This window comes from Microtus ochrogaster, chromosome 6 (assembly GCF_000317375.1).
Source record: "Microtus ochrogaster isolate Prairie Vole_2 chromosome 6, MicOch1.0, whole genome shotgun sequence".
Classification (NCBI taxonomy): Eukaryota; Metazoa; Chordata; class Mammalia; order Rodentia; family Cricetidae; genus Microtus; species Microtus ochrogaster.
In genome coordinates, this window is record NC_022013.1 from 24,795,605 (window position 1) to 24,812,469 (window position 16,865).

At 51.5% G+C, this 16,865-nt stretch overlaps 1 protein-coding gene and 1 long non-coding RNA gene across 6 annotated transcripts in view; one reads left to right on the forward strand and one right to left on the reverse strand.

Annotated features, from left to right (window-relative positions):
- Positions 1 to 14,341, reverse strand: part of Adora1 (adenosine A1 receptor) — a 35,464-nt gene extending 21,123 nt beyond the window's left edge. Inside the window, exons 1-2 of one of the 5 annotated variants that reach the window (XM_026779772.1) lie at positions 14,085 to 14,341; positions 12,864 to 13,261 (exon numbers count right to left, since the gene is read on the reverse strand). In XM_026779772.1, coding sequence (XP_026635573.1) covers positions 12,864 to 13,204 — 341 coding nt within the window. In that variant the 5' untranslated portion in view covers positions 13,205 to 13,261; positions 14,085 to 14,341. Of the gene's footprint in view, positions 1 to 12,863; positions 13,661 to 14,084 lie in introns of those variants that run through there. The other 4 variants (XM_013346771.2, XM_013346772.2, XM_026779773.1 and 1 more) reach the window with 4 other exon arrangements.
- On the forward strand, positions 579 to 8,992 carry LOC102002627. The gene is made up of 3 exons (XR_258284.3): positions 579 to 758; positions 7,138 to 7,338; positions 8,818 to 8,992. It is a non-coding gene; the product is annotated as an uncharacterized LOC102002627 (long non-coding RNA).
- Positions 14,342 to 16,865: the final 2,524 nt, after the last annotated feature.

The window sequence follows — 16,865 nt, forward strand, 5'->3', positions numbered from 1 at the left end:
GGACGGAAGTGCGGAATGGAGGAAGGTGCTCAAGGCACGTGACGCACTTGCAAGAAAATGCCTTACATAACTCAGCTTAATCAATAATTTCTTAAAAGTTCTATCGATGTAAAAAGGAGACAATACAAAACGTGGGGATGGAGCGAGGGCTCGGCAGTTAAAGTCCTCTTGCGGAGGCCCAGTTTCATTTTCAGCATCCACACGGTGGCTCACAGCCTCTGTAACTCCGGTTTCCGGGGAACCAATGCCGTTTTCTGGCCTCGGTGGTCACCAGGCGCACACATGATACACAGGCAAACATGCAGCAAACATAGAGAAAATAGTCTAGCATGTTCATATAGATTAAAATAAGACAAATCTTTAAAAAGTAAAATAAAAATTTGCTGGCTGAGGGGCAAGGACGGGGAGCCAGGGAACAGGTAAGAGAGCCGGGGAGTGGCCGGGCCTGTGCTGGTGTGGTCCAAGCTACTCTGGCCTCCTGGCAGTGTGCCAGCTGGCACCTGCCAGCATCCTCACTAGACCACTAGTCTGTGCCCTTGAGGACTAATGATGTCACAAGACACTTGATGACTCGATAAGTGAATGATGGCCCCACAATAGGGAGAAGGGGGAAGACTGGGAAGGCCCACATGGACTCTTGCTGGACCCTGGAGAATAAGGAACTGAGGTGCAGAGTGAACCCAGAAATGAGGAAGTGGACTTAAGCGAACGATCTGGATACTTAGAATATCATTCTTCCATTTACGTAGCTGGTGAAGGTAATGGAGGGGTTTCATGCCTTCACACCCCTCAATCCTAGACAGTCATCAGCCCTTGGGACCCACGCAGCTGCTCTGTAAGCCATCTGCATGATGTCACCAGGGAGCTCTCCATCATGCCCGTCATGTGGGGGTGGCTGTTTGTGTGTCCTCTACTGAGGACAGGGCATGCTGACAAATGCCTGCTGAACACGGTGAGTCCCCAAACACAGTGAGTGGTTTCTGGCCCAGACACGATTCACAGAGCTGCCAATCCCCAGGGAAACCCTTGCTAGAGCTCCTCGGAAGTTAGCTCCCCACAGGAGGACAAAGCCCTGGGGAGGACGGTGCAGGAAGGAACGTTCACATTCTAGAAGCAGAAGATGCCACCACACTTGGTTTCACACACAGGTGGGGATCAGGGTCCCCATCCTCCCAACTGCAGGGGAAGCATGGGGGCCCCCTCGCTTCTCTGTACCCTGTCTCTCCACTCTTAGGAGCATTTTTCTTAGGTAACCTCTGACCTGCGTAGGTGAGCATGGACTGACTCTTTGTCTGTCCTGCTTCCTCCTGCCTTGGCTGCTCACTCCCCAATAAACTTTCCTTCCTGGTCTCCTACCAATGAGCCTTCTCTCACGCCCATGTCCCATAGACAAGAATTAGATTACCTACCAAGTGTCAGTCAGGTATGTTCAGGTATTGGTCAACATGAGCAGGGCAGTAGGACCCACACCCTGCGCTCTAGTCTAGGCAGCTCTTCCTGACATCACTGAGCCCAGAGTGTGTCGCAGTAGTAACATTACGTGTCCAAGGGAAAGACTCCCAGCACATGGGAGGCTGAGGCAGGAGGATTAAGAGTTAAGGAAACCTTAAATGAGACTATATGAGACCGTGTCTCAAAATATTGAAGGAAAAAGAAGGAAAGAAAGAAAAAATAATAATTTCTGGACTATTAACAAGAGTAACAATCCTCATTGCAGGACGCCTACTACGCACGTTGCAGGGCGCCTACTACGCACGCTGCAGAGCACCTACTAAACATGAGCCCCTTCACAGGCATCATCCCTACCCCTCACAGCCCTAGAAAGGAAGCACGTGGAGCCTGTGGTACAGAGGAGGAAATGGAAGGCAGGAACACTACCACCTTAGGCATCTCTGAGGGCCTGAAGCTTGCTTCTCACACACGTCTATCTGCCCACAGAGACTGCCATCTACCCCCATGACACTAATGCATCTCTGTAAAGCTGGGGGAGGAAGCCACCTCTGAAAGGGTCATTGAAAACAGGTCTGTAATCTCAGCTGCTGAGAAGTGGGGATGGGAGGATCAGGCCTTCAAGGTCATTCTCAGTTACACAGTGAGTTTCAGAGCAGCATGGGATACTGAGACCCAGACTCGGAAAAAAAGGCGTGGGGAGGAGAGAGCGCTGTCTTAGACTTTCCCTATCCTGTATCCAGGGTCAGGAGAATGCCTGGTGAGCCCTGGCCCCTGCCTGCCTAGGGAAGGGGTGTTCATCTGAGCCTGTGGCTCCGTGGGGGTAGACCGGGCCTGATAAGCAGTTCCTACCCTGCTGTAGTTCCTGTCCTCCTCCCTGAGGGCGAGAAGCTGCGGATGGGAAACCAGCTGTCTTCAAGAGCAGGCAGTACCCACACCAATCCTGCCAGCCACTCTGCAAATCCCACTCCGCTCCAGGAGGCAAAAGAGATCGTTTCCGTGTGGAAGGGCTGCAACCACAGGCCACAGTGGCTGGCTGGGACACAGTGAGTCCCTGTGCCGGTGCTGGCACTCCATCATGCACCTTCTCTGCCACTGGCAAAGGGCTTTCTGCTTATGAATTGACCATCTTCTGCTGCAGTAGCTGCCCCTTGGCCACTCGGTGTCAAACAGCAACTCTGAGGGGACTGTGATTGTTAGGGAGCAACCATTGTGCAAACGGTTAACACGACCCTAAACACAGGGTACATGCCAGCATCGCAGGAGAGAAAGAAATCTCTGGAGACGCACTGTCTCAGACAGGATCCTCAGAATGGGGACACATTTGGGGCAGGAAGCAGTACCCCAGAAGACACTATGCCCATGCTGAGTGGAACCTATCAAAGAGCAGAACCCTGTACTCTGCAATCTCCTAGATGCTTTGGAAAGATCAAAGCCATATGTCCGTATTGTTCTTCCTCCAATCTCAGCCTGAGGAAGCCAATGGCCTCCTGAGAAATGAGCTGGGGCGGGGCAGTTAAAGCAGCTGGAGGTGCCCAGGAAGCTGGTTGGAGATGGAAGGACCCTATCCCCAAAGCAAGAGGGAGAGGAACAAATGGGAAAAACACTCAAGAATTAAAATCACCCCCCGACCATTTCCTCCTTATCCTTAGCAACGGCCCTGCCACACTCTAGCCTGTAGCCACAAACCAAAGGGGGTCCTTTGATCCCTTTGAGAGTCTTCCAGATGATTCTAACCTACCGTGCCTGTGACCATCCTGTTCCATCCTATTCCATGGTCTCCTCTCCTCTACCCAAGCCCTGCCATAATCAGTCTCCCAGTTCGTTCCCAGTCACCACCCCACTCCACACACAGCAGGCAGGCTGACCTTACGTGAATGCATAATGGTTGTGATGGGGGATTTTACATGCGGAACTCTTCGCATACATAAAAAACATTTCACTGATGATATATGACTCTTCTCTTATCATGAGATTGGATTTGCTAATATTCTGTTAAGGACTTTTTGCCCTTTAAAAATGTAATTTGAATTATGCCATTCCCTGCCTAAATCACTCAGAGGCTTCATAAAGCACTTAGAATAAAATCCAAGCTCTTGACCATGAACCAACCTCTGACCATGATAAGATCCCCCATCTTATCATAAATCTGGTATTTTGAGCTGCTGAAGAATGGGCTCTCTGCCTCCTCCTCGCCTGTGCCTGGGTAGATGAACATGGCTGGTGTTACACTCAGAGCCACAGAGCTGAGGAAACGTCAAACTCATCCCCATGAGCTTCAGGCAGTCCCTCACGCCGCCCCCAGAGAATAGACTTCTGGAGTCTAGTCCTTGCCCATTTCCTAGAGAATTGCTTCCCATCTGCAACACTCTCTAACACCTCCTCCTGCATCCCTGCTTCTGACTGATTTCCTTGCTTCCCACTGCATGAGAAGATGGCGCAGCAGTCAGCTGCCAGCATCCACACCCAGACTGCATGAGCTGCTCAAGGGCCTCCAGCAGCCTGCCCACAGCCGATCTCCTCAGTACTGCCCTAGTTCCAACCCTCACATGACTCCACCCTTAACAGATCACTCACTACTGCACCATGATAGCCAGCACAGAGAGATGCTGGCCTCCCCCATCACCCAGAAATGACACAGCACAAAGCACCCGGTTACCACTTCTGACTGTTGCTGCCCCCATGGCTTTCTTTGCAACAAAGTCTCTCAGATAGAAATCTGTACCAGCGTTAGCCTTCAACTCCACTTCTTTCTTTGTGAAACCTTCTGCAACCAGGCTCTCTATCCATCCCCTCCACTGGCACTGCCCTTGTCCCGGTCGTCCATGCTGAACTAGCCGCACTGTGGTGATGCTCAGCTCTTCTCACATCGTCGTTTGGGAGAGCTGACCTGCTTTTCTTTGATATACGCTCTGCACCTGGCTTCCAGGACCCCCGCTTTCGGCTCTATGTGTTCTTCTTGCATTTCGGCTCTTCTTGATCTCCTTATTTGATGTGTCCTCGTTTCCCCAGCTTCTCAGTGTTCAGGCATACCACATCCAATGTGTTTAAGATTGAACTCCTATTGCTTCTAAAACCTGATTCACTCTTGGATGGTACCAACTCCATCTTCCCAGTGGCTTAGGATGAAAAGCGGTTGTTTTGACTCCTCCTCACATTAAATCTATAACTAAATTCACAAACAGGAGTCTTAACTTATATATAGTGGTAAAGGTAAAATGTGCTGTAGAAACAAGCCAGGATAAATGAGATTGAGGTGGCTAGGTTGGGGCTAGGGAGAAAGGGTTACAAGGTAGACAAGACGGCTTCCTTGAGAAGGTGTCTTGGAGCAAAGCTCTCGAGATGAGCAGACACAACACACAAACTTCAGGAAGACACATCATGCAAGGAAAGCAGCTAGAATAAAGACCCTAGGGTAGGGCTGTACTTGAGTCTGGACACCACAGGGAGGCTTGTGTACTGAGTGGTGGTGAAAAACGGAAATGGGGAAGACAAGGAGTCATCAAATCCATAAGCAAATCCACTGGCTTTCTTACCCTATGCAGAACCTCAGCAGACTGTAGTGCATTGATAAAGTGGCGTTCTAACAGGAGGGGGGACCTATGAGTTCACACAGAAACAGACCTGAAGCTCAGCCATCATCCTGGGCTTCGGAAGCCAGACATGGAAGGGTATTCACTGCTCGCTTCTGATTATAGAAACGTAAGAGCAAGCAAAACAAGTCTAAGGGACAAAGTCAGAGGGGTGGTTATTTGGGGAGAGGACTGACTGGGAGAGTCACAGGAACCCTTCTAGGATGCTGAGGATGTTCTAAATTTTGATCTGAGTGGTATTTAAGAAAGTACAAATAACAAACTTAACCGAGCTTGTAACATATGTCCTGACTGTAGGAAAGTCCTACTTCAGTAAATCTAGGAGCGCACATTCAGAATCAACCCCCCTTGCTATCACTCCCTCTACCCCGTGCAGAATCTAGCCTCTTCTGTCCCTCACACCTGAGCCAATGTGACAGCTTCTGACCAGTCTCTGCTTTGCAACCCTAGCCCCAAAACACACGTGTTTCAACATGAGGGAGCACCTCAGGACCAGATGATGCCCCTTCTCTACTCGGAGATGTGAAATGGCTCCAGTGGCCTTCAAAATAAAAGTCCTCCAGAGGGGTGCAAGCCATTTGCCAGCCTGCACTCCTTATCTTTTCCACGCTTCCCTTTATCACAACATCTTAATACACAGGCCTAAACTCATTCAAGTACATTCCTACCCCCAGGCCTTGTTCTGGTCGTTCCCCTTGCACCGTGTGTCTTCCTAGTGTCTGTGTGGTGTGTCCTCTCACCAGAGCTTTGCTCCAAGACACCTTCTCAAGGAAGCCATCTGGTCTACCTTGAAACCCTTTCTCCTACCCCAGCCTGGCTACCCCAATCTCATTCATCCTGGGTTGTTTCTATAACACAGTTTACCTTTGAACACTCTATGTAATTGAAGCCCTCCCCACCAGTCCTTAAGGAAGCAGTCTCCGCAAGGGCCTGTATCCTGGGTATCTGTAGCATCACCTGGTGTAGCAGCACTCGAGGAGCGTTTGCTGAGTGAGTGACTAGATAGATGAATGGGTCACCAGATCAGTGGTTTTCAATCTGTGGGGTCACAACCCCTCTGGGGGCAGAATGACCCTTTCACAGGGGTCACCTAAGACCATCAGAAAACACGGATATTTACATTATGATTCATGAAAGTAGCAAAATTACAGTTATAAACTGTAAAAAAAAAGTAATTTTATGGCTGGGAGTCATCACAGTGCGAGGACTGTATTAAAGGGTCAAGACATCAGGAGGGTTGAGAGTGACTGGACTAGATCTATATATGTATACTAGGATTCTGGGTAAGGACAAGTGAGGATGACCAGTCATCCTTCCTTCTCGGAAGTCAGACTGTATTAAAGGGTCAAGACATCAGGAGGGTTGAGAGTGACTGGACTAGATCTATATATGTATACTAGGGTTCTGGGTAAGGACAAGTGAGGATGACCAGTCATCCTTCCTTCTCAGAAGTCAGACAAGTTCTGAGAGCAAGCACCAGGAAGAAGTCCCAAGGGTAACTTCCCACATGACTGGGCCTGAAGAAGTGACTGTGGAATATGGACGGGCTTCCAGATCAAGTACTGACACTTGCTGGGCATCAGATACCTGCCATCCCAACTCCTGACAGAGGAGGTCAGGAATCTCTCCAAGGCAAGCTCGGTCTGCTGGAAGCCATGCTCTCAATGATGGCTGGGAGTTCCCAGGCAGAGTGGACCAGGTTGCACACCTATCCATGCCTGCAGCCCAGTGAAGTGCCTAGCACTGCCCCCTCCCCAACCTCACATCCCTGTGATCTTGTCATAAAGACAGGCAGGCAAGAGAAGTTACTGCAATCTATTTCTTGAGGTCAAGGATATTCTCTAGCTGTCCCAGCTCCTTGTCCACCTTCAAGCCAGGGTTTGCAAGGAGGGATGGGACGGCAGGTCCCACACCCCTGCCACATCTTCCTCTCCCTCTCCCACCACCTTTCCTCTGTAGCAACTGGCAAACCCTTCTGGGCTCTAGCAAAGAGGCTCAAGTTAAAGGAGCGGATTCCCAGCCCAAGGAGCTGTGTGTGTCTCAGCCTCCTGCCTCTCAGTGTTGTCGCTTGTATCTAAACCCTCCTGCCCAACAGGGCCAACAAGAAAGACCACACGCCAAGCCCTTCATTCTGGGGACTGCTCTTCTCAGAAAGGCAAAGAAATAGCACGGCCAAGCATCAAGAAATGGAGACTGGATATTGAGGACTAGCTCCTGAGTCTGTACAGTCCTGCCCCGCCAGCCCAGAAGAACACACGGGATGAGGAACACCAGAAGCCTCCTGAGAAGCTGCAGTGTGGGTGAAATGGGAAAGGGGTGGAGGAGGAAGGATGAAGGGAGTTGGGAGGTCATATGAAAACACTTCTGGACAGAGGCAAGCTAGTACTAGAAGGTTCAGTCTAGGGTCCTAGGCCTTAGCTCTGACCCTTGAAACAGTGTGAATCAGTGAAGTGTTTTGGTTTCTGTTTGTCTGATATCTTCATTTATTTACATTTGTTATTCATTCATTATCTCCCTGCACCGTGCGTGTGTGCGTGCGTGCGTGCGTGTGTGTGTGTGTGTGTGTGTGTGTGTGTGAGTGTGTGTTGGAGTACTCATGGTACCTGTGTGGAGGTCAGATTACAAACTACCTTCCAGGAGTTCATTCTTTCCTTCCACTACATACGCCTTGGGGATTGAATTTAGGCCGCCAGGCTTGCCAGCAAGGGCCCTTACCAGCTGAGTCATCCATCTCCCCAGCCCCTGGGGTAGTTTTTTAAATAATAATAATGTAGTACTCTAATTAGACACCTACTTAAAAGTAAATAAATAAAATGTGCTACCCAAATGTTAAATTTATCACAAAGAAATTACAGCATATCTGCTCCATGCCGACATGGACGGCACCTGAGTGCGCAAGCAGAGTGTCCAGGAACTCTGGGGCTTACCTAGACCCCAGAGAGAGGTTTTAAATAGAAAACTCCCTGAGACTGAAGTAAAATGGAAGAAGGCTCACATCCAGGCTGAGAATCTAACGGACAACGGAAACCTGGCTGGCAGGAGCAGGAGGTGGATTCCCCGAGGTCAGGCTATTTTAGCTGAAACCTAAAAGATGAAGAATAATACAACCTTCTACTGTCATAAAAAGCCCCCACAAAATCATTTTAGCTGATATGTAGAAATGTTTGTAATGTAATGTTAAGTGAGAAAATAGGGTTTTAAACCATATATAGATAGATACTTGCCATATGCAAAAATAATGTAGCTAAATATATACACGTGTGTGGAAAAATTTTCTGGAACACCAAATGTTAACAGTTGTCCTCTGTAGGTGGAAGAGGCACTGGTGGCTTTGGCGTCTTTATTCTTCCCCACATTCCTCGCAATCAGCATGGTGTTTGGGGATCTCAAATAAACAGTAAAGGTCAGGGGGTAGCCCCTAATGTCCACTCAGGGCCCCAGGGTGGGTGACTTTCTCTACAAGCCGCCTTAGTCAGAGCTGACACCTGAGCAAGCTGCCCCCATACACACACACACACACACACACACACACACACACACACACACACGGCTTTTTGGAGGCCATCCCAATGTGGGACAAGGGGTGCTTTCACCCCTGAAACAAACCCAGACTCTTCTGCCAGGAAAGCCATGCATCTTGGTTCAGCTCCCTCTAGCCGAACCTGTAAGCACCTACAGGCTGCCCCCAACACAAACACAAAGCCACCTCCATCAGACCCCACAGCCTACACTCTTCCAATGACCCAGTCCACTGAAGCTGCATTCTCTTTTCCAGGCTGAGAAGAGTCTGATTTGGGAAGAGCATCGAGTTCCCAGCCTGGTGACCCTGAACAAGCCCGCGCTTCCCTGGTCCTTGATTTTCTCTCCACCGATCCTCTGACTGCTTTTGTGCCTCATGCACTCCAGCCTATGACTAACACCTCCTTGGGCTGTGCATCTGAAGACACCCTGCTTCTTCTGAAAGCAGATGGAGACCCAGAGCACCTGTCCTGGGACACAGAGGTCACAGATGGCAGCTGGGGTGTTGGTAGTGCAAGAGTCATTTTAGTTGTCAAATAAATATATAAACAAAACCCTGGCCAGATGGGGGCTGGTGAGCCAGCAGTCGAAAGCAAACACATCTCAATCTAACAGCTTTCTCTTCCCCCAAGCTCAACCCAGCATCCTTAGCCTTCCAGACAAGTCTCCAGCCGTGGTACAGTAGGGCTTCCCAGGGACTCAACTGCCCACTAGAGGGGAGGGGAGAGGAAGGCGCTGAGTGTGAGGCAAGCAGAGTGCACAAACACTGGCAAAAGTAAGAAGGGGCAAAGAACTTGATGAAAGCTTTGGGGAAACCAGGGCCTACATCCAACAAATCCACCATTTAGGTCCATTCATGTGCGCTGGGCTTACAGGTAAAAAGTATCTAATAGTGGGCTGGATTCTGCTCCTGACCAGTGATTTGTCTAGAATTATTGAATCTTTCAGGCTCCTGATCCCAGTTTATCTGAAGCACTGTAGAATGAAGCTAGCAGTAACCTCCACTACGGAGAGGCTACACGTGGTCAATGGGATAAAATACACACAAAACAAAACATAGTTTACCACAGGATCAATCACTAGGAGTGGAAAAAGCCAACACAAAACCCGCCGGGGATCCCAAGGCAGCATTGGCAGGAACCAGGAGGAGGAAGAACCACAGAGAGATAGAGCCAAAAGGAACCTTGGTGACCTTGGATCCAAGCATGCTTACGGCAGGGAGAAAAGTTTGGGAAGGCTGAATCACTTCCAAGGCTGCACAGTTTCCTGGCAACACAGCAAGGCTCAAACTCGGATCTAACCCCCAAATCCCTGCCACAGTTCACTCCCTGCAACCCATCTAGCTGAGGACAACCTACTCACAGAAAAAGGGAGCACCCTGGAGCAGCTTCCGAATTATTGCAGAGTACCAAGACAGTCCTGGGTGAGGAGGTGGGAGGATGGATATTGAAGAGTCCCTGGACCTAGGAGGAAGGGGGCTGGCTTCTCAATTACAAGTGTGGGTGTGTGGCATGCAGCAGGTAAAAGACTGCAATGATTGACAATCAACTATCTCAACTTCAAAACGCAAATGGGTCACATTATACGAGGTGAATCTCTTTTCTCTCTCAACTTGCAGCTATGTGGAAAGAAATAAAATCTGTGGTTTATGGACCAACCTAATCCTTGCTCTACGAAGGCCTGATTGACTCCTATATCCAGATGTCTAGATACACCTCTACAACACTCAGTGGCATTATTTTTGGGGCCCAGGGCCACATTAACCTTTGCCTAGCATAACAAGGCAAAGAGCCAGGTGCCTGCAGGTTCTAAAGTCTGGCATTTTTACCGACTCCAGTCACACGGAAGGACACAGAGCATTCTGTACCTCCTGCAGGGTACCTGGGCAGTGGCAGGCCTGGAGTAGTCGACGTTGTGGCCAGAGCCTCGTTTAGAAGCTAGCCCTTGACTTGAGAGAAGGTTCTTCTTCACAGGGCAGGACACTCCCAGCTGTACTGCCAAGCAAGTGGGGACAGCTCTGGGTAGGGTCCCAAAGCAGAACGGGGACAGTAGTCTACAGCAAGACAGATAAAGGCTGGACCCCTGAAAAGCCTGCTTGGGACTCACCCACGTGATCAGGAAATCCAGTGGTTTTAATCAACATTTATGGAGTGCCAAGGACTACACACTGTTGCTGGGTACTCTGGCTAACTCACAGAGACAGACAAGATGTGATCGCTGCCAGGCTAGTGCCTTTGAGGCACTGGCAGTCCACTGGGGAGGGAAATCATGTGCAGATATAACTTAACAGTTCTCTGATACCTCCTTGGAATGTGCTGTGCATGTGTCCATTTAAGAGGGCACATGTTTGGACTGGGCAACCAGAGCTTGCCTGTCCAGCCCCAGTCAATCCATATATTAGAATGAAGCTGAATCTCTCATTTACAGCCTGCATACAATATATCAGGCATAATACTAATTGCTATATATTCTTCCAGGAACTCCAGGCAGTCATACTATTATTTCTGTCCCCGTTCATAGATGAAGAAATTAAAGCTTGAAGAGGTTAAATAGGTGGCACAGGTAGGCATTTGTCAAATCCCCCAAGCCTGGATTACATCCCCCTTGTGCCCACCCTCAATTCTCAGAGGACTGTGCTCCAATTGCCCCAGCTTCAAAGCAACAGCATCTGCCTCTGGGGGGAATGGGCACCTCCATTCACCAGGCCCACAGGGTAAGGAGGACACATTCCGAAGTCTGTGACCTCTGCGGCATGAGGACAGGCTTTGGCACCCACTCAGCAGGCAGACTTTCTCAAGCAGCCTCCCTCCGTCTGCTCATCTCTGTGCATTTCTAATGCGGCCACGCTGTCATAATGGTCGGGCTCTGAGGCCCAGCCCATCTAATGGACTGAGACTAGCTTGACTGGTGCGGGCCGGCAACAACCCTGGTTTAATGGCAGCGGGAAAGGCCCTCGGAAGCTGAGCCTGTGTGGCTTCTGGTCTGTGTTTCCTTCCTCTCTGACAAGCAGCAGCCTGCACCCCACCTTCCCTGGGGAACTTGGCGACTGTGAGGGAAGGAGGTTGGAGGTGGGGGCGAGAGGCTGACAACAAGGTTCTAGGCTCAGGAATCAGAGGGAGAACTCCGTAGAATCAAGTTCTCCACACCTGGCTCCAGGAGATCCTCTGAGCTTGCTTCCTCTCTTCCAATTCCCGCTCCACCTCCCTTGCTGGCCACAAGGAACACGTGATGTGAAAAGAGGTTGGAAAAAGTTAAACGTGCATAAATGTGACCAAATAGAGAACTCTGGGTACCCAGGCCTGCTCGGGCAAACTGCCAAGTGAGACCAGCGGCCCCATGTCCCAGATATGGGAGCTAGGAAACTGCACAGGGTGGCAGGTGCTGGAGACGGCTAAAGCTCACCGTTAGAGGACCTACTGGTGACAAGAATTCAAAGAAGGGGAAGCACATCCAAAAGAGTGTCCCGACAGAGCCATTCCTGGCAGTGTGCCCAGGTTCTTGCTGGCACTTGGTGACCCAGGCACTGCCTGGTGCCAAGATTATGGCCTGGTGGGCCTGGGCAGGGAACCTCAAGGTAAATGGAGAACCGACCCCCACAATGAGGACTGTCACCCGCCCTAAGCTGCCTAGAATCATCAAAAGCACCTCTAGTGTGGCCTGCAGGCAACAAGCAGAAAGGCCACTGGCATTTCCCCTGCCTGCAAAAGAGATCCCCTGAGTGGAGCTGGGCAGAGGCAACTAGCCCTCTGGGCTCAGCGGGACAGCAGGAGGGTGGAGCTGGCTGGTACAGGCTGCAGAACAAGGGAGCTAAAGAGTGTCTTCCAGAAGCCAGCCTGCTATGATCCAAGAAGCAGCAGCACCATTGGCCCTGGTGTGCCACCCTTAACTGCCCTCAACCCTCCCCCAGCGCCACGCTCTCCTCCTCCCTGGGACTTGTGGAATCCAGATCATTCCTTGCATTGTCCCCTGTCTTAATGACCCCTCCAAATGTTCTAACCCCACTCCAGACCCCACCTGCAGCCTCAGGATCCCTGGCTGCAGAGGCTACAGCACTGAGGTCATGGGTGCAGTCAGCATGGTAATTCTCCAGTCACCCAGCCCCCTCCTGCTTCTCTTAACAGCGCTCAGAGAAGCATCCCTACACGGAGCCCTGGAAGGCAAAGTGTGGGCTGCATCCCACAGCCAGAGAACACCTGGCTGACTAGGGAGGGGGCTTAGGCACTTTTATCTTCGCTAGCTCCTTCAACCCCCGGCCACCCAACATCGGGTTTCACAGGGTACCTTGGGCTGCTGTGAACTCACCGGAGAGGGATCTTGACTCGGAGGTAACGATCCACAGCAATAGCCAGTAGAGCCAGGATGGAGCTCTGTGTGAGGATGAGGACAGGGCAGGCCACCATGAGGCAGGTGTGGAAGTAGGTCTGTGGCCCAATGTTGATAAGGATGGCCAGTGGAATAACCAGAGCGCCAACGGCCACATCAGCTACCGCCAGCGATACGATGAAATAGAAGGTGGCATCGCGAAGTGCCTGGTTCACCTTCACAGCCCAAATCACCAGCACGTTTCCAGGCACAGAGACCAAGGCAATGAGCACCTCGATGCCAATGTAGGCAGCCTGGAAGGCTGAGATGTAGGGCGGCATGGTGGAGAGGCGCTGGGCACATCAGCAGACAGGCGCCCTGGGGCACGAGGCCAGCACCTGTGGTCAGGAAGCCTGCAGTGGGGATGCCAGCCTGGGAAGGAGGGGACATAGGCAGCCCTGCGAAGATGTGCCCCAGTTAGCAGATGCAGTGCCTGCCCAGGCTGGCCAGGCACTCAGCCTCACTATCTGCTTAACCTCGGTCCCCTCCCCTTGTCCTCAGAGGTTCCATTCAGCAACTTAAAATAGCAACACTCACTCCACCACTGGCTTTTGTATCAGGTGTGAGGTGGCTCCCAGGACACTCACTCCATAAGGATCCCCTATGCATCCGCAAAGCCCACAGGTGTCCGCCGACCCAGAGGCAGGGCGCTCACCATCCTGACTGCCAACCAGCAGGGGGTCCCAAAGGCGTTGCCCTAAGTTCCCGGGGCGGCTTTCCGGAGCCGCGCCGGGCAGGGCTGGGCTCTGGGCACCGTGCGCGCACCGGCTCATCGTTCTCCAGGCTCCCGCCGCTGCGCTCCCAGCCCGGCCTTTCAAGCAATCACATGGTGCGGCAGAGGCTCAGCCCCGGACGCTTTTAAAGAGGTAGTGTCCTGTTTCCGTACCTGGGACTGGATGGCAGGCATGAATCTGAGGGACTAAGCCCAGGACCTGACGGGTCCATAGGCTCTTATTCCCCCCGCCTTAGTGCACGCCTGCTTGCCCGGTGCCCACCCACCTGGGACGCCGCTGGAGCCCGACTCTTAACAGTCCCTGGTCCTGCTCCAGCTCAGAATCCTTGCCCAATCTACTGTCCCATGGAGGGGGGGGGGGCATTCCAGTAGTTTCATCCACCCCTTTCCTGCACATTCATGGTGCACGAACTGAGACACAGACTTACCCAAGGTCACACCAAAGCTGTCAGAGCTTCTGGCCACCTGAACTGTTTAGTCAAGTGTCCCCAAATCTCTAAACCTTGGGCAGTCACTCCCTCAGAAGATGCCAGGAGAACCCAGAGCTAGCCTGTTGGGTCCAAGGGGATGGTAGCCAGCCGAGACTCCACTCTGGCGCCAGCGCCTTTGTCGCCCCCGGAGCGGGAGCTGAGTGACAATCGGGCTCCGCACACCGGGAGGGGGAGAGGGCGGGGGCGGCGGCACCCGCGGGCCCCTCCCTCCTCGCCCTCCGTCTCCTCCCCTACCCCCTCCTCTAAACAAAGGAAGTGATTCTGTGTGAGAAAAGCTGAGAAAACGTGAGCTTCTCCAATGGTGTGATGTATGAATCCGGCCTCGGGACAGTACGGAGGTGTAGCCTCCCGTGTTCTCTCCTTCTCTTCTCAATGCTGCAGGAGGGCGGGTGGCAAAGCCCTGATCACCTGCGGGACTCTAGAAGGCCCCGGTCTCCCACAAGCACCAATGGTTGTCGGCACGGCCCCTCCCCTAATCCCAAAACCTACTCTCTTCAGGAAAGCCGTGCCTGCTCTGTCAGGAAGGTACAGGCTTCCAGCTCACACGCTACTTTGCAGGCGGTCTCCTGAGTCATTATATCCCTTTCTCGTCCATCTTTCAGAAGGCTTGTCAGGCTCTCAGCATTTCCATTTTGCAGATGAGGATCCTGAGGCTCAGAGAAGTGACCCCGCTTCTCCTTAGCACCACCGTCAGTGCCACACTGCGATGCTCCTTTCTTCCCCTCTTCTTCCTCCTCCTCCTCCCTTTTACCCTAGCACCTAAGACCACACAGAATCTAGTCCAGTCCCTTGTGTTCCAGAAAAAGAAGCAGGCTGGGAGAGGAAAGGAACTTGCCAAAGACGACAGGCTCCTTAGTCAACCAAGCCACTGCACAGTGCCCTCCCCACGCTGCCCCTAGCTCTCCCTCACTTGCTTCTAGTCAGTAGGCACTGGCTCACACCCAGCCCCAAGCCTTCCCTCGCAGTGCCTTATAGAGATCCCACCCTGAGAAATCCTGTTTGCGTGTTAGGGAAGGGGCTGGACTCCACAGTAGCTGGGTCAATGAGGATGGGGGAACCCCAGACCCTACTGCTCCCTTGCTGGATCTCAGGATAAGAAGGAGGGAAAGCCACTGCTTCTGCTGAGATTTGCTGCAAGATCACAGTAGGAAACAGGCTCCAGACCTGTGTCTGGGAGGGAGGGTGAGGGCAATTCAGTTGTCTTCAGAGAAGGAAGCCCAGGGTGGGAAAGACAACATCCACCACCATCAGAGAGCCAGAAATCTGCGTCTGATCACTAAAGGGCAGTCTTTCCGCAAAGGCCAGCTCACAGGTACCCTCCCTGCCTATCTTCCATTTCTCCCTGCTCTAAGAGCAAACTGACATTCTACCACTGCCCACACCCTGTCAGCAAGAGGTTGAGGTCTGTGTGGCATCTCTGCCTCTTGGCTCTTTCTTTCCTTGCCTCAAAGCCTTTAAGGCACAAGGTCTTCCTCTTTTAATTAATTTAAAATTTTTAAGACAAGAACTTGCTATATAGCCCAGACTGACCTTGATCTCAGTCATTTTAGCTCTGCTTGCCCAATGCTGGAATTATAGATACAATCCAGTACCATGCTGGGCAAAGAGAGTGGGTTTTGTTGTGGTCTGGTTGGTTGGTTTTGTTTTATTTTGTCTTGTTTTGGTTGCTTGTCTGTTTGTTTGGTGCTGAGGAACCGAACTCAGAGCGTCATGCCCACTAGCGAAGCGTTCTACGACTGAGTTATACCTGTGATCCTGTCTTGAGTTTTGATTTGTCTCTTGTTAGCCAGCCATATGGCAAACCCAGTGTGGGGCAGGCAGAGGCCTGAGGGAGATGAGGACACTGTGGAAGGACAGAGGCAGAACAGAAGGAGCCAAGTGACTGGCTGGAATGGACGCCGTGCCAAAAAATGCTGTTTTTCACACATGCCCCAAATCCCTGACTAGATGACCCTTCCTGATTTTCCACGCCTCCATCAGAGCCCTGATTTCCTCATCTGTAGGATGGCTTGACCAGGAATAGCACCTCCTAGAAGGCTATGAGAACTGCATAAGCAGGCTTAAGGAGAGTTGCGCACAGACTGTGTATTAAAAGGCAAGCAGAAGGCCAACAAGATGGCTCAGTGGGTAAACACTCTTGCTGCCAGGGACCCACAATATGGAGAGAACTGTTCACCAAAGGTTGTCTTCTGACCTCTGCATGTGCACTGCAGCACACACACATGCACTAAATAAATAAAATGTGATATAATCTTTAAAAAAAAAGAAGCAGGCAGTGCCAGACCAATGGGGAGAAGAGGAGGGGAGGAGAGTCCGAAGTTCAAAATACTGAAATCTGCCCTGTGCTGAGAGTGGAGCTATGTTGGGACCAAATCCCACAGGTACCAGGCTTGAGTGCCCTTAAAAGTACCCAAGTGAAAACTTTTACTAAGCATGAGACATTGGGGCAAGATGATGTCACAGGAAGTGGAAAGGTTCCGCGGCCCAGTCTTCACCCAATTTCTTCTGAGTCCTGTCTTTTTTCCTTCCAGGCCTCCCTGGCCCTGGTCTCTCCACAGTGGTCTTGGTAAGCGTGGAAGAGAGGGCAGAGGTGGAAAAGCTACTGGGGCAACCCTCTTCAGCAGCCCTGATCCTTCTTTCTGGAGTCCTTCACATTGTCCCCCCAAACTCCCCAAAGCCTACCCACCCTTGGGGACACCAACAAGGACAGAACAGGTA